At 45.8% G+C, this 22,865-nt stretch overlaps 2 protein-coding genes and 1 long non-coding RNA gene across 4 annotated transcripts in view; all 3 read left to right on the top strand.

Annotated features, from left to right (window-relative positions):
* The first annotated feature begins 980 nt into the window (after window positions 1-980).
* Window positions 981-6,154, top strand: LOC143412871 (uncharacterized). The gene is made up of 2 exons (XR_013093387.1): window positions 981-2,240; window positions 5,512-6,154. It is a non-coding gene; the product is annotated as an uncharacterized LOC143412871 (long non-coding RNA).
* Window positions 6,155-6,628: 474 nt separating this feature from the next.
* acvr2aa (activin A receptor type 2Aa) lies at window positions 6,629-14,102 on the top strand. Of its 2 annotated transcripts, XM_076874616.1 has the most exons (12): window positions 6,629-7,635; window positions 8,029-8,248; window positions 8,917-9,035; window positions 9,155-9,309; window positions 9,883-9,906; window positions 10,204-10,347; window positions 11,358-11,501; window positions 11,700-11,833; window positions 11,930-12,044; window positions 12,745-12,883; window positions 13,192-13,322; window positions 13,474-14,102. In XM_076874616.1, the coding sequence occupies exons 1-12, from the start codon at window positions 7,581-7,583 to the stop codon at window positions 13,663-13,665; spliced, it is 1,572 nt and encodes a 523-aa protein (XP_076730731.1). In that variant the 5' UTR covers window positions 6,629-7,580; the 3' UTR covers window positions 13,666-14,102. The 2 variants fall into 2 exon arrangements, with proteins under 2 accessions (XP_076730731.1, XP_023011402.3); XM_023155634.3 differs by lacking the exon at window positions 9,883-9,906 and having other exon boundaries at window positions 6,631-7,635.
* Window positions 14,103-18,148: 4,046 nt separating this feature from the next.
* The window catches only part of LOC101464413 (kinesin heavy chain), a 53,310-nt gene continuing 48,593 nt past the window's right edge, over window positions 18,149-22,865 (top strand). The window contains exon 1 of the mRNA XM_004576013.2: window positions 18,149-18,466. Coding sequence (XP_004576070.1) covers window positions 18,335-18,466 — 132 coding nt within the window. The 5' untranslated portion in view covers window positions 18,149-18,334. The remainder of the gene's footprint in view (window positions 18,467-22,865) is intronic.

Genomic DNA, 22,865 nt, shown 5'->3' on the forward strand with positions numbered 1-22,865 from the left:
CTTTGGTGACCTCTGGGTCAGATCGCTGTTTCAGCTCCTGTCAGAGGCGGCGAGGACGAGTCTCATGCTTCAGGCTGGAAATGTGTCTGACTGTTTGTGTTAGGAAATCACCACAGGCACCGCCCTCGCCCACCGATAGAAGCTCATGACATTCATGGTTAAATTTCAGGTCATAAACATCTGCGTCAAATAACATTAAATATTAAAGAAACAAAACAGGCAGATAAAATAGAAATGCATTCAGTTTACAAAACTCATTAAAAATGTAATTAAAAAAATCAAATTCCTGTGACATCAAATAATGTAAACAAAATACAACGAAATGGGACATAAAATTAAAGGAAAATAAACAAAATGCTATTTCAAAGAAAATAACAGATTAAATCAATTTATACAAATAATATAACATTTAAAATATTAAAAGTAGTTTGATGGGTCTCAGTCAGGCAGGTCATTGAACATCAGCACACAAACGTCTCCAGTTTGCTTTGTTTGGATGGAAATCGAAACGCTGCGAGAGGGCGGGGCCAGAACATGACAACGGCAAGGACAGAGCCCGTTTATCATTGTCGTCGGTTATTTAGACGCTCATCTGCGTCCTGAACATTCACCAATCAGACCTGATCAGAGGTACAGACAGAAACACACAGTAATAGTAAGTTTAGTAGCATACATGTCAATATCTAATAACAGTAATTATGATATAAGGACTGATGTTCTGAGAAAAGCTAATCAGTTTATTGATTATTGAGCTTCAGTTTAAAAATATATTGATATGATGATGTTGGTGGCTGTGGGACATTACGGATCCTCATAGCTGAATGATGATGCAGCAGCAAGTGATCAATATCACTTATAGTATCAGAGGAACAAGCAGCGATAAGTGAAGAAGCAGCAAAAAGAAACAAGAAGCTCAGAGTGATGATCGCAGTCACAGACTAACAGGAAACAGGAAGTCAGACTCAGAGGAGACACTCTGATAGACGAGGTCACACCCATTATTTTATTTCTCCTGCCTGATGAAGACTCTTCCTCCTCGTCCAGCTGTAATCTTTAAATTCCTCATTATCGGACAGAGTGGCAGCAGATCGAGCTCTGATTGGATGAAGGCGACATAATGAGCAGCAGCTCCTGCGGCGTAATGAGACTCTGCCTCACAAAGACTTCTTGTCTTCACCAGGAGGAGGTGAGAAACGGAGGCGCCGCCGGGGTCAGGAGGTCATAGATAAACGCTTCGTGTCCAGACACTCTACCGCCGCCATCGATTGGTCTCAGAGACAAAGTTCGACCTTCAAGTCAAGCCTACCCGGTGTTACTTGCCTGCAGCCTCTGGCCGTGAACTGAGAGAACTCTGAGGGGGAGAAGTGATTATTGATTGATGATCAGTAAAAGCTTCAGACCAGTTTCAGCCTGCAGAGACGATTGAGCTGCTGCTGCTTCTTCTGTGACTCAGATTAAAGCCTCCCTGCATCCTGACACCTTCTTTCTGAGAAATAAACCAACAGACAGGAAGCAGAGCGACGGCGACACAAAGGCCGAGTCAGAGGCGCTCATGCAGAAACAACAAGGCGCTAAAAGGCCGTTTGTGGCGTCTCCATGTGGTCGATCTTTGACTCGCCGCCAGCTGAGCAGAGAAACCGGCATGATGTCCGCCGGTTGCCAGCTCGCTCAGACACCGGGGCGCTTTTCTTCCTCCTGACTCAGAGCAGGTCTGCAGGACGAGGAGGAGGAGGAGGAGTGAAGGCTCCCTGCGGGAGCAGGAAACACTCGTCAAAGGAAGAATGGGTGTGTTTGGAGAGCCCTCGGGTGCGTTTGGTTTTAGTGTTGGCTGCAGAGTTGGTCGGCCAGCGGGGAGGAGACGCTTCCACGGCTGAGCCGCTGTCACTTAGCAACACCACCTTTTAGCTGGCTGAAAGCTCAGGAAGTCCCCCAACAGCAGGACGGACACCATGAGAGACGCTGCCACCCTCCAACGGGAAGAGGAAGAGATTAACCCTTCAGTGACAGCAGGAAGCAAAGCGGTTAACAACACCCGATCAGTGACTCCATCATGTATGATTAATTATTGTTTCATCTCCACACACAGGAGGAGAAACAGGAAGTGATGCCAGCTGTGGTTATGGATGTCTGAAGACTATAAACAATCTGCTATCAAACCCTCCACTCACAGGAAGATGGCTCTATGGTGAAGCCACTGACCAATCAAGGTCAACCTCTTGCTGCTGAGATCCCTCCCACAGGTAACTCCACACAGAGTTTTTATAGAGACTAAAATAGAGCGATGAAGATTTTTCAGATTTGGTCTCGGTGCTGGGACGTGTTCGAGGCCCTCAGTGTTATAACAGTTGTGATCACATATATACATAACCAGCAGGTCGGACTAACTTGGTCTGTGGACTTGTTCAGGTGTTTCTCTGCAGCTTGTTGTGTCAGCCGTCCCTCCTCTGAACAACAACGAACAAAAACTAAGCAAATATATAAAAGTGGAAAAGTTCAGCTGCAAACTCGGATTAATGATTCAGTGTGGATCTGAAAGAAAACAGCTGAGCGCGGAGGATATTCTGACTCTGTGACCTGCAGACATCTGTGTGTGTGTGTGTGTGTGTGTGTGTGTGTGTGTGTGTGTGTGTCTGTGTGAGTGTGTCTGTGTGTGAGTGTGTCTGTGTGAGTGTGTCTGTGTGTGTGTGTGTCTGTGTGTGTGTGTGTCTGTGTGTGTCTGTGTGAGTGTGTCTGTGTGTGAGTGTGTCTGTGTGAGTGTGTCTGTGTGTGTGTGTGTGTGTGTGTGTCTGTGTGTGTGTGTGTGTGTCTGTGTGTGTGTGTGTGTGTGTCTGTGTGTGAGTGTGTGTGTGTGTGTGTGTCTGTGTGTGTGTGTGAGTGTGTGTGTGTGTGTGTGTCTGTGTGAGTGTGTCTGTGTGTGAGTGTGTGTGTGTGTCTGTGTGTGTGTGTGTGTGTGTGTCTGTGTGTGTGTCTGTGAGTGTGTGTGTGTGTGTGTGTGAGTCTGTGTGTGAGTGTGAGTGTGTGTGTGTGTGTGTGTCTGTGTGTGTGTGTGTGTGTGAGTGTGAGTGTGTCTGTATGTGAGTGTGTCTGTATGTGAGTGTGTGTGTGTGTCTGTGTGTGTGTGTGTGTATCCTGCTGCTCAGAGGTTCGATGAATGAAACATCTGAAGGTCGAGTCTTTGTTCTGGGGCTCGGATCTGGCTGCCAACATTATGACACAGTGCATTATGGGAAGCGACGGGAGGCGTCCCCCCCAACATCATGTTGAGGCTTTTATTCTTTCATTTATTCACTCTGGTTTATTACAAACTCTCTCTCTCTCTCTCTCTCTCTCTCTCACACACACACACACACACAGAAACACACACACTCACACTCAAAGGTTAATATTTGTGTTGAAAATCATAAGAACAGGGACACACTGACACAAAGGCTGGAGTGTGCTGCTGCCCCCTGCTGGTCACTCTCCTGCCAGCAGCCACTGATAACAGCGGGCTCAGTGTGACTCTGACCTGTGGTGTTACAGCCCCCTCTGCTGGACTCACACCATCACTGCTCCTCTCTTCATCCCAATCAACAGAGAACTTGGTCAGAGTGTTTGACAGATGTCGGGACAGACATCTGTCAAACTCAGCCACACACTCAGACACAAACTAAACAATAGTGTAGCTGTGCAGTGAGGAGTGCTAAGACCTCTACACTGCAGACATCAAACAGCCACTTCATAAACACACAACATAGAAGAAGAACCCCAAACTGTGCTTCATATCCTGACTCTTAGGACCTCCACACCTGTAGTTTTCCTCATTATCAGTCAGAGCTCTTCCTCATCCTCCTCCTCTTCTTCTTAGGTGCAGCCCTATAAATTTGGTACAACCTTTGGCCTCTCCCCTTTTCTACAGTCCCCCTGTGGGAGAGGTTGGGGTCATTTCTTTTCCAACACTAATTATATCTTTATCCATCCTGATATTTCTGATTGTGTATTTTAGTTGTGAGGGTCTCACAATGGTTTCACCTGAAACCTCTGCTGATAATCACCCACACCTGTTTTCACACCTTGGCTCCCGTGATTATGGCGATGATCAAAAATGGGTCCATGACCCTGTTAAGGGACCACTCCCAACAGGGTTTAAAATCAGGGACTCTCCATCATTTACATTATCATAGCGCCCCTCGAGGCAGACGTGTTTGCTTGCTCCGCTCTCAGATGCCGACTTGTTGTTGTTTGTTTTTTGTTCTTTTTGCACTGGATAAGTGCTGTGCTCTGTTAACATATCCGCGACAGGCACTAGTGGACATAGGTAACTCACACAATCTCTGACCGTCCTCTTTTCCCCGGATATGTCCACTTTTCACGTTCTGTCCGGGGGGATTTTTGAGATTGATGAAAATGTCCTGGTTTTCCTACAGAGGACCCACATGTGTGACGTCATCCCTGAGCTGTGGCTGTGAGTGTTGTTCTGCGCTCACAGACGGGACAGACAGCATGCAGTAGTGATGTCTGGTGATGTTTAAAACCAGCCAAAGCGCAACTGCAGCTTTCAGACGAACTGCAAAAGAAATTTCCGTCGTACCATCCCGATACTGGTCATTTTTCTTATAGAGATGAGACCTTGTTTCTGTACTATTATCTAATTCCAGAGGTTTTTAAGTTATTTTCTGCCCTTGTTGACTTGTAAAAGTCTATATGACATTTTTGTTTCACCATTCATTAACCGAGAGAAGTCATCGTTTAAATATGTTAAAATTTTCTTTAAGCAAACAGTATTACTAAGTTCTTCATGACTGGGCCAAGCGTCCTCTTTTTTGGAAATCAAAATATGGTCACCCTAGTGTGCTTTCATTAAGAAATCGTGGCGGTGAAACGTGCAGACTATCCAGAAGCACTGTTCGCCAGACGTGGAGTTTTTAATGCTACATGCCGCCCTTACTATCTGCTGCGGGAGTTGTCAGCTGTGTTTTTGGTCATTGTTTACATCCAGCCACGCGCTAACTCCGCAGCAGCGCTCGGCAAACTCCTTGACGACATCAGCGCATTAGAGACAACTCATTGAGACGCTGTTTTTATCGTCGCCGGTGACTTTAGTGAGTGCAACTTACGGACTGTACTCCCAAAATACCATCAACGTGTGGCCATTCCTACCCGTGACAAGAACACCCCTGGATCATATTTACAGCAACATACAGGGTGCATACAGGGCTGCACCACGTCCTCACTCTGGACAGTCTGATCACATCTCCCTGTTCATGTACCCGGCTTACAGACAGAAACTGAAACCATCAAACCTGTGAAACTGTGGACCCCAGAGACTGCGAGTATCCTACAGGACTGTTTTGCCCAAACAGACTGGGATGTGTTTCAAACTGCAGCCACCAAGGGGAACTGCTCTGTCAATATATGCAGGTTTTAGATGTGTCCTTGATCCATCACAGCTGATTTAAATGGCTAAATTACCTCCTCAACATGTCTTGAAGTTCTCCAGAAGCCCAGTAATGAACTAATCATTTTTTTCAGGTGTGCTGACCCAGGGTGATATCTAAAACCTGCAGAACACCAGCTCTCGAAGCCTGGAGTTGGACACCCCTGCAGTATGCCTACTTTAGGTAGCTTTAGGTACCTGGGTGTCTACATCACTGAGAACCTCACCTGGACACTGAACACCCCACAGCTGGTCAAGAAGGCTCAGCAGCGGCTGTATTTCCTGAGGAGGCTGAGGAAATTTGGTATGTCGGCCAAGATCCTCAGCTGGTTCTACAGCTGTATTGTGGAGAGCATCCTGACCAGCTGCATCACTGCATGGTACAGCAGCACTACTGCTATGGACCGCAAACGCCTGCAGAGAGTGATAACAACTGCAGAGAAGATCATCAGGACCCCGGTGCCCTCTCTGCAGAGCTTCTACCATCGCACAGTCCAGAGGAGAGCTGCCTCCATCCTCAAAGACCCCACACACCCCCAACACGGACTGTTCACACTTCTGCCCTCAAGACAAAGGTTTAGAAGTGTGAAATCCAGAACATCTCGACTCAACAACTCCTTCTTCCCCACTGCCATCAGACTCTTGAACAGCTGACCTATTTTAACAGTAATAATATTTTTTGTACATCAGGTCATCTCACATATTGCTCTTTTGCACATAAATCTATTTAATACTTCAGATGTTTTCTCCATTTATTTATTCATGCTATTTGTATTTTAGCTATTTGTACATATTAACCAGTCTGCGTGTGGACAGCAGACAAAAAAATTTCATTGTACAGAGTAATGCATTTTCTTGCACACATGACAACAAACGCTTTGAATCCTTGAATTAGATGAATTTGGTGTTAGAAGTGAAGAAGCTTCTTGGATGAAAAGTGAAATGTCTTCAAGATGTTAAAGAAGACCAGACGTTTTTCTTTCCAAGCTCCTTAGACTACCATGACCTGGATTACTGAGGACCTACATGATGTTAGTTCAGTCGCTAACTGCTGTTTCCACCACCAAGTGACGAAACAAGTTTAAAGTATAAATCTCAAAGGCCAGAAAGTTTATAAAGCATTTTTAGATTTTTTAGGTTTTATTTGGATTATAGTACAAAAAAAATTAATAAAAAATAGTTTTACTGAATTTTGATTGGTTTATGGAGGTTTCTTTCCGCTTTTATTTTTCTCCATTTTTCTGACAGCCCACCAACCTCTTTTCAGTGGGCGGGGCTTTTCCCTCATTCCATGGGCTCTACACACAAACACGGCTAATCATTGGTGAATAAATGGGGCTCCGGATTGTTCTAGGCATCCTATTGGTTTTTGCAGGTGCCCGTCAGATGATCGTGTACGCTGTGACAGGTGACTTTGGAAAACTGTGAAAAAAACAAGCTGATCGCAGCGTAGCCGCCATCTTCCTCCTGCTGTCGGCCTCAGAGTGTGGAGTGGAAGTAATACGGAGACTAGGTGAGGGGGTGGCGGACAGGTCGGCTGTACGCTGTGAGCCAGTCCGGGATCGTTCACACGGCGCTTCCTCCCGCTGAGCGAACAGACGGGACGCGGATGCGGTTTGAGGTTTTCCTCCTCGGAGCTAAGCTAAAGGGTAGCCGGGCCAGCTAGCATCCGTGTGACCGAGCAGTGATAATCAGAGGCGGGCTGAGGCTACACCTCCGCCCGGCTCTCTGCGGGGAGGTGAGTTTGATCCAGGGTCACAGCACGGCTGAGGCTTCGCGGAGAATGGTGCAGGGGTCCAAGGTGAACTGTGCTTCATGGCCGGAGGTTCGCTGATGGAGTTACTCCAGATCAGTCCTCTGATTGATAACCTGTCAGTTCGTCGATAAACCGATTTCTGCAGCATAAACCTTTACAGCACCGCTCCAACCCGGCGAGCAGCCTGTACTGGTCCTCAGGTCCGGATCTCCTGACAGCGCACCATGTCTCAGGGCCTGCCCAGCTCCTGGGACCCTCTTCCCGAGTGCTCTCACGGGGCGTCCCGGTGAACGGACCGCAACCGCTGCTTGGACTGGGACATGGTTCCGGTGCCCGGAGTCCTGTTGTCAGTCAGAGGGAGCGTAATCCCGGATTAGGATTGAAACTAGGATTTATCTGAGCAGCACCATGGGATCCGCCACCAGGCTGGCCTTCAGCGTCCTCCTAATCACCTGCTCCTCAGGTGAGCACACCTGGCTCTAACATCATCACCACAGACACAATCAATTAGAAACCAGAGTGTAATTCTGATGTCACAGGAAACAAGCCCCAGTAAATAACTCTGAGCTGCTTTGATCCTAATCCAGGCTCAGAGCTAAGATAGGCTAGAGCAGTCAGCTGTGTGTCAGTGATGCTGTCTGCTCACTGAAACGCCCCAGGGCAGCTATCCAGCAGCTTTATTTCAATGGTGTATATCATATATAGGTGATCTTCAACCACAGGTCACCTCAAACCTCCTGCAGAAAACCTGCTGATCAGATATTGGTCAGTTATTGATTAGCTCTTGAGCTGACAGGAAACAGCTGATCTGTACCTGTTTCAGTCACTCTCATGATGCTGTATGCTTCCTCCTCAGGTGCAATCCTGGGCCACACTCAGACTCAGACCTGTGTGCTGTACAGCTACAGCTCCTCCTCCTCCTCAGTGGAGGGCCGAGGGAACATCAGCGGCGTGGAGATCTGCTCCGGGCAGAAGGATAAGCGGCAGCACTGCTTCGCCACCTGGAGGAACACCTCCGGTCAGGTGACCGTGGTCAAACAGGGCTGCTGGCTTGACGACCCTAGCTGCTATGACAGGTAGGTGGGGCCAGAGAGGTCATGCTCAGGTAACAACAGGAAGTAAAGGAGCGCTTCTGTGGTTCAACAGGAGGATAGCAGAGTTTAGACCTGATCGGTTTATTGATTGATGATGCTCCCAGACCTGAACCTGACTTTGTTCGAGTACAGAGTGGTGATTTTATAAGTCCCCTCAGGGCAGGTGTGTTCAGGTGTATGTCTACCTGTAGTTGAATTGGTTTGCCCACGTGTTGCTGTAGGTTCACTCGGAGGACCAGAGTGATTTCAGGAGAAGAAGAGCTAGCTCACACTCACACACTCCGAATTAGTTAGATAGCACTAAGAACTTAGAAAAGTGTTTGTGTGAATGAGCGAGTTGTATAAAGCGCTTTGAGTGCTCAGAGTAGAAAAGCGCTATATAAGAACCAGTCCATTTACCATTACCTGTCACCAGTCACCCCATGTATCAATCAGAGCAATTGATCAGTTTTCATATGTGAACTGAGAGGTGCTGTAAAAGCTCACCTGTGTGAGCTCATGTGTGAGGTCACTTGAGAGTTCAGTGATAAAGCTGAAAGACATTAGTGTGTGTGAGGAGGAGACATCAATTGGGAGGGGGGGGGGGGGGGGGTTACTTGAGTGTGGTGACCTCACCTGTGCATCAGCTCATCTGTGCTGTTTCCTGATAGGTGGGAGTGTGTCGAGAGGAAGGAGTCCCCTGACGTCTTTTTCTGCTGCTGTGAGGGAAGTCTGTGCAACCAGAAGTTCTTCTACCTGCCCAACAGCAACCACACGCCGCCGCTGCCCCGTACGTACCTGCTCATCTCGCACCTTATTCTGAAAATCTTTGATGTTAAAACGGAACCTTATAGTGAAAAGCCTCCTGTACTTCATGTTGTAACCTCTTTTCCGTGTGTGTTTCCATAGCGACAAATATCCCACTCACACTGCGACCCCCGGTGGTCACCGCGCTGATGTATTCGCTGCTCCCCATCATGGCCGTTGCCATCATCGTCCTGCTGTCCTTTTGGATGTACCGACACCACAAACTGGCCTACCCACCTGTGCTGGTGCCCACACAGGTGAGACCTTCTGTGAGGAGTGGGTCATGTGACAGTCAGGTGACTTCCTGCTCTGAGTTTAAAAAATGAGGGACAAACTTTTACAATAAATGCTTCATAACAGCTTTAATCAGCTGTCTGTTCTACAGGAAGTCCCAGCAGCAAGTGAACAAACTCGTTCCAGGTAAACACTGAAGCCAGGTGTACTGATCAGGTGTTTGTCCTGACACGTTCCTGCTGCTTAGTCCAATCAGGAAGTCAGGAACACCGTCAGGTTGACGTTCAAAATAAAAGACCTGAAGCACTCGCAGGGTGATCAGGAAAAACACTGTTTCCATGGTAACAGCACACAGAGCTGGTGTTTGTTGTAGTTTTTAACAGCATCATCAACTCTGTCACGTGACTGTGTCATGTGACATGGATGCTCTTTTTGTTACCTGTGTCTTCACCTCTGGGGTGGGAGGGGCTAAGACACGAGGAGGCGGTGACACATAGCTGGAGTAGTGAGGCAATGCAGATGTTTCAGAGGGAGGCTGTGAGTTAGCTCCACCTCTTCCTGTCTGTGTGACTCTGAGCTGTTTCTTTGCCTCTCAGCACGCCTTTCACATCATGGTCGAGGTAAGGAGACCCACTGAGCGTGCTCTGTCACCACCCGCCTTGTGTTCTCCCACTTTGGGTCTCTGAGCACCTTTATGTTTTGTGTCACATGATGTCTGCACGTCCCGCTCCTTCCTTGCCCTGCATGACTGTGTCAGCACGCCACACCGCCCATCTTTAGGCCAGCCCACTCTCATGGTTCTGTCACTCTGTGTTTTTAATGTACACATGTCCATGTGGGTGTGGCCCGACAGCCCTGACAAGATGTTCTTTATTTTCCTGTATCCTCTGTCTCTGATCTCCACCTGTCTCCCCCAGGAGACCGGCCCCCTGCCCCCCTCCCCCGTCCTGGGACAGAAGCCTCTGCAGTTGCTGGAGCTGAAAGCCAGGGGGCGCTTTGGCTGCGTGTGGAAGGCTCAGCTGCTCAGTGAACACGTCGCCGTCAAGATCTTCCCTGCCCAGGTCAGTGTGTGTGCCGTTAATCTTAGTGTGATATTGTTAATACAAGTAGCCCATTTACTACACAAGTGCTTACAAGCACTTTGGCAAAACGCTTGGCTGTGAGAGGAGCATCAGAGCGTTGGTCTTCACGGCTCTTCTAACATCCAGACACTGATGACCTTCATACAGCTGAGCACCAGCAGTCACATGACTGAAACACAAACATGTACGCACAGCTCGCACTGCTCATTTAACAAGAACAACAAACGGGTCAGATGTGAGAATGATTTTGTTTATTGTCGTAGAAACAGAATAAATGTTAAAAACATTATCTGATCCTTTGTGTGAAGTCTTCATGAGCAGCTGCGCCAGATGTTTCTGCTCCATATACATGAGCACATCTGCGTGAGGGAATAATGATGAGCGGAATATTCGTTTCCAAACACAGTGACAGCGCTCCAGTGAGACGTGAAAGTTAAATACAACGATCCAGTTTTGATCAAACAGATTTTCTCTAAAACACTGAAATAAGCCAAACATGATGTTTAACCTCCACTGAGTGGCCAAAGCCTGGGGAGATTTAAAAATGATGTGGCAGGAGTCAGGGAGAATAAGCCTCAACCTTTTGGTCAGGTGACACCTGGCGAGGCAAACTGGCCGTTCGCCCAGAGGGAGGTGATGTTTGGAAATATCCGTATCTACATTCTCGCCTGAAACGTCTTAAGAGTTACTTTGTGTCACAGAAACGGGCACATTTCAAACTTCTCTCACAGTTTTAGCCGCTCTCCTCCACCACGGCCACTTTTGAGTTTCAGTTCAGTTTTATTTCCACAGCACCAAATCACAACACCAGTCGCTTCGAGGAGCTTCATATTGTAAAGTAGATTCTACAATAACACATATTTTCAGATGAAATGCAACCTAACCCTTTGAATTGATGTCTCACAAGAGCACATGTTGAGAAATTACCTCTGTGTGAGGTCACAGTTGGGCCACGCCCCTGACTACTCTGACCTCTGACCTGTGCTCAGGAGCGTCAGTCTTGGCAGAACGAGTTTGAGATCTTTAGCCTGAGCGGGATGAGACACGAGAACCTGCTGCAGTTCCTCGGCGCTGAGAAGAGAGGCAGCGAGCTGGAAACGGAGCTGTGGCTTGTCACCGCCTACCATCACAAGGTAACAGTGACCCCCGCAGGCTGGAGGTGGAACTGCAGAACACTCCTAAAACTCCATTAGAACCTGGAAGAACGTGGAGCGTAGACGAGTTGGAGCGGGTTCAGTTTGTGAATGTGTGGACAGAAGACTGAGTCACTCTAACAAATTTGACCTCTGACCCTCAGTCTTCACTCTGTGTTCTCCATGACGTGTTTTCAGGGTTCCTTGACTGACCATCTTAAAGCCAACGTTCTCTCCTGGTCTGAACTGTGTCGGATCGCTCAGTCTATGTCCCGAGGCCTGGCCTACCTGCACGAAGACATACCTGCATACAAACCCGCCATCGCACACAGGTACGAGCGTACAGGCACACACACACACACACACACACACACACACACACACACACACACACACACACCTGCCTGACAGCTCTGTGTGTTTTTCAGGGACTTCAAGAGTAAGAACATCCTGCTTAAGTCCGACCTGACTGCCTGCATCGCCGACTTTGGCCTCGCTCTCAGGTTTGAGGCGGGAAAGTCTCCAGGTGACGCTCATGGACAGGTGTGTCCACCTGAGCTACGCCTCTGTCACGCTTTGTCATTACAGCAGTGACAGTGTAACAGTCAGTGGAAACAGAAATATCTAAGAGTGTTTAGCAAATGCATGATGGAGTTCCAGGTACACTGAGGTCCAGGTGAGGACAGTCTGGGTTAGGAAGAAGCAAATAGCTCCATCTGGTGGCTGATGGGTAAATATTCAAGGATGTTTGATAAAAGAAGAATAATTAGTGCTGGGATGTTGAGCTGGCCTGATTGCAGCTGTGCACAGCAGGGGAGGCGTAGCTGAACGGAGCAGTGTCCAGAGTGTGGGGAACCAAAGAGAGAAATGAGAGCAGAGCGGCCAATCAGAGGGTTTGAGGAGGTGAAGCTGCAGAGCGGATGGTGTGATAAACTCACTGCGTTTACATATTAGTAGCAGCTTTGAGGTTGGCTCTAAATGAGCTGTGTTTATTTACCGGTCACAGCTCGGTCTCCACAGTAATGACATCATTTAGATGCTGTTGTGTTATTACAGAGGTTTAAAATATGTGTGAGGACCATGAGGTCAGAGGGGGCGGGGCTTCAGATAAGTGCTGCGTAACAAGTTCAAACTTTATTGATATCAGTGATGTTATCCATGTCCCCTCCACCAGCTCCTCTGCTCTTTGTAGTTGTGTCATATCACCTCAGTAAACAGCTGATCTGGTTCCTGTCTGTGTCAGGTGGGGACCAGGAGGTACATGGCCCCAGAGGTCCTGGAGGGCGCCATCAACTTCCAGAGAGACTCCTTCCTGAGGATCGACATGTACGCTGTGGGGCTGGTGCTGTGGGAGCTCGCATCACGCTGCAAAGCTGCTGACGGTATGAAACGCCAGAAGGTCACCTGACTCACCAGGTCAGCACGTCAAAATTTAACAACAGCCCCGGCCTAGGCCTGGCCAGGGTCACGCCTGGTTGGTTGTTAAAGTTTGACCTGCTTACAAAGAATGGCTATGTGACATGTGAAGAAACTGACATGAACATGTCGTTGTGGTCGGTGGAGGCCAACGCCGCCGTCCTGTGTTTACGTCTTCACCTGCTGTGTGTGTGTGTGTGTGTGTGTGTGTGTGTGTGGGGCAAAGTGAAGACTGTCATTGACTGATCCGCACACCTGGTTTTCTGTGGTTCAGGTCCAGTAGATGAGTACCTGCTGCCCTTTGAGGAGGAGGCGGGTCAGCATCCGTCTCTGGAGGACATGCAGGAGGTGGTCGTCTACAAGAAGCTCAGGCCCACAATCAGAGAGTGCTGGCAGAAGCACGCCGTGAGTCACTACGCACAATGCACCAGCACATTACCCACAGCCGATGCATTTGTTTGAAGCATCAGGATGACCTCACCGCTGGTGTAGTTTATAAAGAAACAAGTGCTATGTTTAACCTCTGATCCAGGTCTCCTCTCTGCCCCCCCGGCAGGGTCTGGCTCTCCTCTGTGAGACGATGGAGGAGTGCTGGGATCATGAGGCGGAGGCGCGGCTGTCAGCGGGCTGCGTGGAGGAGCGCGTCGTGCAGATGCAGCAGTCGAGCGTCACGGCCCACGAGGAGATTGTCACGGTCGTCACCATGGTGACCAACGTGGACTACCCGCCCAAAGAGTCAAGCTTATGATCAATCAGAGCAGGGCAGGGACGCCAAAATAAAAGACTTCATGTAGGATGGAGAGTACAGATGTCAGAATAAAAGAACAAAGCCTGTGACTGTGCTACAGGTGTACAGGCTCGTGCAGGTAAGCACAGCTGATTGGGTCATCAGCAGGAAGTCTGATCAGGAACAGAGACAAACTTTATTCATTTTTTCACCTCCTGGAGCTGACAATCGCGTCCGCCATGAACCTTTTCACCTCCGATGACCTAGTCTCTCAGTCCTCGCCGCCAAGAGGTCGGTCTGACCTTCTGGTTCGTCTCGGGGTCAAACTCAGTTCTAGTAAAGCTGCTACATGTGGTCTCACTGAGTCAGTCAGGTGAGGACATCAGGAAACAATCATGTGATCAGATGTATTGATTATCGGAGAATAAAAACATCAATCGGTTTTACAGGAACACAAACGGAGCCGTATTTTTTATTTTCAAACACTAATTTCCTGTGTGAGTGTGTGAGAGAGAGAGACATGTAAGCTGACCTCTGACCTCAGCATTGTTTACTGATCCTGAGTTCTTCATAAGACGTGCATGCTGTGGAGACCATGCTTCTGTGTGATGCCATCTGAGTAGGCGGGGTCAGACTTAGGAGTCTCTTAGAGAAACAGGAAGTCATTTGATCATCAGGACAGGCTTTGATTGGTTGGTTATTTAGCAGCTGAACTCTTTGGGTGTCACCTTAAGCTGAGCAGCTGGAGGTCAAAGGTCAGCAGGACTGTTTTAACCTCAGATGATGCCGATGATGTCAGCGAACACATCACTAAACCTGTGCTGCATTCAGAGCGTCTGTTTTCTGACCGCTGAATCTGTTCAGATGAGAACATGTTCAGGTCCCTGTGCAAATCGAGGATCGGGTTTCCTGATTGGTTTCAAATATCCTGACATCAGGCTCAGGTCACGTGATCATTGTTCTGAACTCAATCGGGTAATCCAGACTTTCTCAATCAGCTCTAAGCATGGTTAGGAAGGAGGCGGAGTCAGAAGCATGGACAGATTTATTTATTATTATTATTAACCTTTATTTAACCAGGAAAAGTCCCATTGAGATTAAAAACCTCTTTTGCAAGGGAGTCCTGGCCAAGAGGCGACAACACGTTGAAATTACAAAGTTACATACATATTATAAATAACAATTACATTTTAAAAACATTTTTCTCTGGCTCTCTCAATCTGGACTTAAAAGCATTTAATGAAATAAGATCTGCTATCTTCCAGTCTTTTTGCATCATGTTCCATGTGAAAGGGGCAGCATAAGTAAAAGCCCTCTTTCCCAGTTCAGTTCTGGCAAATGGAACATTGAGCAATAAAAGATCGCTTGAACGCAGGCTGTAAGAAACAGTACTTCTCCGTGTGAGCAGATCGCAAATGTAGGTGGGCATTTGTCCAAGCAGGGCCTTATAAATAAAGATGCACCAGTGAGCAAACCTCCTGGAGGACAACGAAGGCCATCCCACTCGAGCGTACAGATCACAACAATGGGTCAAGGCCCTACAGTTTGTAATAAACCGTAAGGAGGCATGATAAACTGAGTCAATCTTATGAAGACACTGGGCGGAAGCATTCATGTACAGCAGATCACCATAATCTAAAACAGATAAAAATGTAGCATTTACAAGACGCAGATGTGCTGACAGCAGGTATATGAGGATCAAACACCTGCAGACAGAGCAGCAGGGACTGATGGAGCTGATGGCACTATCACACTCTGACATCACTGCTGTGAGTGATGTCATCAGTTCACAGGTGCCGTTACTGTAGCTGCACGCCTGACGGATCAAACACACCTGAGAGTGAAGTCGGTCTACAAACTTCAGTTAACTTTAAAGTCTGCATCAACAAAGTAATGCTTTACTGTACTCAAAATTACTGAATTACTCTAAATTCAGTAATTTGTTGTTTGTTCTGTTGTTTGTGTGCCACAAAGGCTCTTCGGTTCTTTGCAGATAGAAAGGAAACAAACAGGTTTGTTTTTTTTCTTCCTGCTACAATCATCTGATTTCAGTTGGTGTGTGGAAGGACGAGAATGGTGGAGCAGTCTACAGCGATCGATAGATATGGATGTGACCTTTATTTTTATTGCACAAAAGAAGAGAGCAACCGTAAAGTGCAGTACTGTGTCCAGGACAAACAGCTGCAAACATCTGGGCAGACGTGTTCATCTGGATGTTTTCAGTGGGAGAAACTTTACATCAGATGACTACAGGTTTCCAACCTTATTAACAAAATCACAGAAACCAAACAACCTCCGACTAAACGGATGGCACAACACGGAAGAGCTCAAGGAACTAACCTCCCAGCCCATTGTTCAGTGGTGCTAGTGTCAGTCATCATACAAATGTCATGTTTATAAGGTGGGAAACCTGCAGTCAGCTGAGACTGAAGATGTTACCTGGCTGATGATGAAAGGTCCAGATGAACAGAATCCACTTTTTGAGATTACTGCTTTGTCTTTTATTGGCTCAGGGGTTCACGTGTGAAGAGTTGGGGGTTTGATACCTGGTGTTAGTGTGGTCCTGGTCCTGAGACTGGAAGGTTGAACCAGGAAGTGTGTGTGCTGCAAGTCCTGTGCTGAGCCAATGGCAATAAAGGAACAGCTGCACTGTGATTCAAATGCTTTTTAGAGCAGCAGCGTGCTGTGTGAAACACTGCCCCCTGCTGGTAAACCCCAAAATGAAAGCAGTGGTGATGGCAGCAGCCTGACTGCCTGTGGGGTTTGATCAAAGAGGAGGAATTGTGTCTGTAGGTTCTCAGTCCTCCAGGTCAAGGTGATCTAAGGAAACGACTGGATGTATTTCTGATTCCTGAAGATGTTTCACAGACTGAAGCTTCTTCAGTTCTAAAACCAGATGGTGGAGCGTCGCAGGTATTTAACCCATAGTGGGAGTTGTACCTTTTTGACCCACTGCTGACCATGTGTCTCATCACATGAGCCAAGGTGTGAAAAAGGCTCGGAAGTGAATTTCTTCACTGTATCCTGTTTATCCCACAAACCTAACAGTGAATCATGTTCTGCTGCAGAAGAAGAAACCAGAACATTTAACTGTGTGGTCATCATTATTATTATCATTATTATTATTGATGCTGTTGTTGTACAGTCTGTGATGTAAGAGAGTTTGATCTGTTTATGAAAATCATCATGTCCTCTGATTGGTCATCAGTCGTCCAACCTCTTCTGATTGTTTATGTTTTGAAGCAGTCTGAGATCATCACTCAGTAGTAATCGAGGTGACGACGGGAACATCATGTTCAATCTCCGAGCACGCTCAGATTAGAGGTGTTTTGATGCGTAGCGTGGGCGATGTAGCTCGACCTCCTTCAGTCAGAGGATGAACTGGAGACGAATGACGAGTGGAACGTAGATCAGTGGATATACTGATCACAGGCACACATGTTTCTTCTGTTTTCAGATATTTGCCAACTAAATTAAATTTGAATTAAAATTTATATGTTGATATATGTTAACCCTCATTCTGCCGGCATATTTAGCATACCGAGTATTGACGCCTTTCTGGGGACTCAAAACTAATTTACTGTGAAATTTAATATGTTCTAATAAAATGTCCACCCATCCATCCAGATGTTACTAACAACATGTGCTGGGTAGGTCTGCCTACTTAAATATAATGTAATCTTTATTCCATTTTAAACAGAAAACAGCTGATACAGGGGTGTGTCATACTGAATTTATGGTTAGAAAGTAAAAAACTGTCCTAATTGAGTATTTCTACACAGTGGTGTTAATACCGTTACTCCAGGAGCGTAACCGAATACTTCTAGAGATCAGATCATCAATGACCCTGAGCATACTCTGATTTATCGGGTTAATTATTTATTCTAATCATGAAGTTGTCAGAAAATTCTGATTTTTGAAACGGGAATGTTTCTCAAGCCTTCTGAAAATCCACCAATCCTCTTCTGCTTGTCCTCGTCAGGGTCTCGGGGGCGGGAACTGGAGGCTAGCCCAGCTTCCATAGGGCAAGAGGCAGGTACGGTCTGTCACAGGGTCACACAGAGAGAGGGAGAGAGAGAGACAACCATTTGCACTCATATTCACACCTATGGCTAATTTAGAATCACCCCACTAACGACACCTGTTACACAACTGTGGGAGAAGCACCTGGAGAGAACCTGCACACTCCACAACAAAGGCCCCGCCCAGGTGGGGGCCAAACCGCCATCCTGTTCCTCTTATGAGGCAGCAGTGCTAACCACTGTTCCACCTTATCACACATTTATTTCTAAATTAATAAACTTTGTTCTATTCACTTATTTTAAAAACCCTTCTGACGAGTAAAAAAAAAGTGTTTATATGAGTTTTATTTTGTATCAATTTTGTTTTTCAGGGGAAAAGTCGATGAAGTCTTAAAGAGCCTAAAACGTCATGAGTCAAATATGACCCATTGGCTTTAACCCGAACTAAATCATGTTCACGCTGGATGTGAAGGAGGACTTCATGTCCCATGGTTCTTTGCGGCTCGGTGGTCCAGGGTGGACCTGTGAGAGGTGGAGCCTTCAGCCTCCTGATGGAGAAGCAGTAACCGGAGATCGCAGCCTCTGAGCGGACCGTGTGGACCCGAACCAGAGCCGAGCCTCCCGGTTTGTGTGTGTTTCCGCGTGCGTGTCGGTGCTTCTTGTCGGTGATGGAGGCGGCGGAGGGTGGCGTGTGCGGGGTGAAGGTGATGTGTCGCTTCAGGCCGCTGAACGAGGCGGAGCGGAACCGCGGAGACAAAAACATCCCGAAATTTAACGGAGAGGACACCGTGGTGGTGTCGGTGAGTACGCGCGCGCGCTCACACACACACACACACACACACACACACCGTGGCGGTGTGTGTGTGTTGTTTAGTGTGCAAACAAACCTGCTGTGTGTAACTGCAGAACCACTGCACGCTGCTCCTCCTTAAATCAATCAGTGCATTGTTTGCATTGATCAATCAGGAGCAGCTGCTTCAAAGCAGGAGAGTCAAACATGTTCACTGCAGTTCTATTTATACAGCGCCAAATCACAGCAACAGTCGCCTCAAGGTAGATCCTACAATAATAACAGTCATATGACCCCCTATGAGCAAGCACTTTGGTGACAGTGGGAAGGAAAAACTCCCTTTTAACAGGAAGAAACCTCCGACAGAACCAGGCTCAGGGAGGGTGAGAGAAGGAAGACAGGATAAAGACATGTTGTGGATGAGAGACAGAGATTAATAACAGATACGATTCAATGCAGAGAGGACTATTAACACATAGGCTTTTTCCCAATTCAGGGTTTGCATCCTTTGGAGGATAAGGCCTTCACTGTAGACCGAGAAGGCCGGAAGTGCGATGCTTGTGAAATAGGATGTCTAGCTTCCATTGCACTGCTCATGTTGCCTAGCAACCATGATAATAACTGCTGGAAACATTTCATCTGGCATTGTTTGACAGAAATGAAGGACAAATTTCTTTTGTTCATCTGTTTGTTTTACATGAGCTCTGTTTGATTTGATAAGTATCTGAGGCTGAAACCACAGGACTGTAAAAACATGATTGTTGGGCTTCATTTCTGTACTGAACAGTTGTTTGACGATTAGCTAATACATAACAATTAGCTAATGTTGTTCATGACACTAAAGTCACTTCACTGGTAATGTAAATGTAATATGGCCAATATTAAAGTTATTATTATATTAATCATTATTAGTTATTACCAGTGTTGGGCAAGTTACTTTGAAAAAGTAATTAATTATAGTTACTAGTTACTTCATCAAAAATGTAACTGAGTTAGTAGCTGAGTTACTTTTCCTAGTAATTAATGACTTTTAGAATCTTGTAACTATTGCGTTACTTAAAAAAAAGTTTAACCCTCTGGGGTCCAGGGTATAATTGGCCGTTTTTGACTACTTTTAATTTTACATATACACTTAATTTTAAGTTTTCATTTTGACATACTGTATTAACACAATTGGTCAAAAATCAGACAAAAAACATACAATCCGAGTAGAAAAAGTATAAAGTATATAAAAGTATTTGTTACTGTAACAACCACGATGAATCATATTTCATAACTTTAAATGCAAATATAAATTGTCAATTTTAAAATCATACACTGTAAAAAGAATAACCCTATTCAAATTTTAAAAAATGATGTCCAATTGTCACATCCAAAATATTTGACTTCATAGAATCCAAATTGAGTCACTTGATATGACCTGATACTTTTATGTTGATATAAACAATATTACTAGACTTGGCTGAAACTTTAAATTTTGCATTGATCCAAATTGATTTTTTTTTACATAGAACCATATTTTAATTATTGAACCAAGCTAATATATTGAAATTTAACCAACCTAATGTATTCACATCGAACCAAATTAACATGAACTAATATGTTTGTGTTGAAGCCAGGTAATTGATTTACATATATTCAAACTATATTTTTTACATTTCATTTTATTTCAGTTCAAAAATGCTCTGCATTTCCTATAAAAAACAAGACAGTTGGCCAACCAATTATTTCAAAATTATTTATTGTTCCAAACCATTTTGACTATAATCAATAGAGAGGATTAGTAATATACAGAATTAGTGCTACGGTAGAAATTATTAGAGAAATGTTTGTTTTATAAAACCTGCAACCTTTTGAAAACCAGTATAAAACCTGCAATCTTTTTAGAACTGGTATAAAACCTGCAACCTGTCTAAAACTGGCATAAAACCATTATAAAAACTCTTTTTAAACCAATTTGCAAGTACTCAAAAATGTTTATATGTGCACTGTGCCTGTACAATGTAAAAAAAAAAATCTACACATGTATCAATGAAATCAACTTAAATCTCCCTTTCAAATGGGTGTTCTTATAATTTTTGAATGTAGAATACCACTGCAGGCCAACCAAGTAAAAAAACCAAGCACACATGCACATGCATGTGCACATACACATGCACACATGCATGCAAACACACCACTGTGCAGTGTTAAGTTCACAATTAAGTTTGCGAATCTTAGAGGTCATCTTGTTAAAGTCAAGCTCCATCATAATCTTTTGAAGAGCCTCAAAGGTGAACCTGAATCCTCGTGGATATTCCATATTAAGAGCATAACAGAGTCCAAAGACCATTGCCACTCCAGCTGCCACAGAAGGCAACTCATTCAGGACTTCCACACCATCAATGATTATCCCGATGTCTTGAGGCTGATGTAGGAGGCTTGAGTTGTCCCTGAAGACGAAGAGTGCCATGGTGGTACTCTGCAGCTCTTCCTCAGCTTCATCTTTCTGGGATATCTTGAGGTAAAATATGGAACAAAATGTACAAGTGAAGAACTGAAGTCTGGCACACCTGATAAATCTTTGACCATAATAAACTACTATTTTGACAGTTGTTTGGTCACAGACTATTAGAACAATTATTTGACTAATCAGATTGTGAATTGCATAATCATTCAATTAAATCAATGGTGGAACATTTTCATAAATGTTCCACAAAGCCCATGAAAAAAAAGAAAACAATACAGAACCCTAAGATATTAACTTGATGAGTTGATTAATCGTTGCTGTCCTACATTAATCACTGCATTTAATAGCAGAGTTGTCAAATTTACATCAAGAGACTGCATCCCATGTAGAGACAGAACAGATATGGACATACCATGTATTCTTTTATCAAGGTTCAAGGTTCAAGGTTCTTTATTTGTCACATGCATAGTTATACAAGTATAACACACAGTGAAATGTAACCTGACACGCTCCTCGACATGTGCAAAAAAATTGGGGGGGGGGGGGGGTGTAGAGGAAGAACATTATATATATATATGTGTGTGTGTATATATATATATATATATATATATATATATATATATATATAGAGATATAGATATAGATATATATAGATATATATAGATATATAGATATATATAGATATATAGGCCTGAACCCCCTCAGTGAGATCATTAACAAGACTGGCTACGGATACCGACTACGGAACGGAGCAGTTGTCAGCCACCTCCTGTACATGGATGACATCAAGCTGTATGCCAAGAGTGAACGAGACATCGATTCACTGATCCACACTACCAGGCTATACAGCAATGACATTGGAATGTCGTTCGGACTGGAGAAGTGTAGTCGGATGGTAACAAAGAGAGGGAAGGTAGTCAGAACTGAGGGGATTGAACTACCAGAAGGCAACATTGCAGACATAGAGGACAGTTACAAGTACTTGGGGATCCCGCAGGCAAATGGGAACCATGAAGAGGCCGCTAGAAAAGCTGCAACCACCAAGTACCTGCAGAGGGTCAGGCAAGTCCTGAGGAGTCAGCTGAATGGTAAGAACAAGATCCGGGCCATCAACACGTACGCCCTGCCCGTGATCAGGTACCCTGCTGGGGTAATAGGCTGGCCAAAGGAGGAGATAGAAGCCACTGACATAAAGACAAGAAAGCTCCTTACCATGCATGGAGGGTTTCACCCCAAGTCCAGCACCCTGAGGCTGTACGCTAAGCGGAAGGAAGGGGGCCGGGGACTGGTGAGTGTCAGCACCACAGTCCAGGATGAGACAACGAACATCCAAGAATACATTGGGAAGATGGCCCCAACTGACCGAGTGCTCAGTGAATACCTCAGGCAGCAGAAACCCAAGAAAGAGGAGGGAGACGAGGAACCATCATGGAAGGACAGGCCCCTGCACGGTATGTACCACCGGCAGATAGAGGAGGTGGCTGATATCCAGAAATCCTACCAGTGACTGGACAAAGCTGGACTGAAAGACAGCACAGAGGCACTAATCCTGGCAGCACAAGAACAAGCTCTGAGCACAAGATCCATAGAGGCTGGGGTCTATCACACCAGGCAAGACCCCAGGTGCAGGCTGTGTAAAGATGCCCCAGAGACAATCCAGCACATAACAGCAGGGTGCAAGATGCTAGCAGGCAAGGCATACATGGAACGCCATAACCAAGTGGCCGGCATAGTGTACAGGAACATCTGTGCCGAGTATAACCTGGAAGTCCCGAGGTCAAAATGGGAGATGCCCCCAAGGGTGGTGGAGAATGACCGAGCTAAGATCCTGTGGGACTTCCAGATACAGACGGACAAAATGGTGGTGGCTAACCAACCGGACATAGTGGTGGTAGACAAACAGAAGAAGACGGCCGTAGTGATCGATGTAGCGGTTCCGAATGACAGCAATATCAGGAAG

The sequence above is a fragment of the Maylandia zebra genome, linkage group LG16 (assembly GCF_041146795.1).
Source record: "Maylandia zebra isolate NMK-2024a linkage group LG16, Mzebra_GT3a, whole genome shotgun sequence".
Lineage (NCBI taxonomy): Eukaryota > Metazoa > Chordata > Actinopteri > Cichliformes > Cichlidae > Maylandia > Maylandia zebra.

Coding starts and splice junctions, on each gene's coding strand:
- acvr2aa (XM_076874616.1), top strand. CDS start 7,581: ATGGGATCCGCCACCAGGCTGGCCTTCAGCGTCCTCCTAATCACCTGC. Junction 9,310..9,882: donor CTGTGCTGGTGCCCACACAG/GTGAGACCTTCT, acceptor TTTGCCTCTCAG/CACGCCTTTCACATCATGGT. Junction 10,348..11,357: donor TCAAGATCTTCCCTGCCCAG/GTCAGTGTGTGT, acceptor ACCTGTGCTCAG/GAGCGTCAGTCTTGGCAGAA.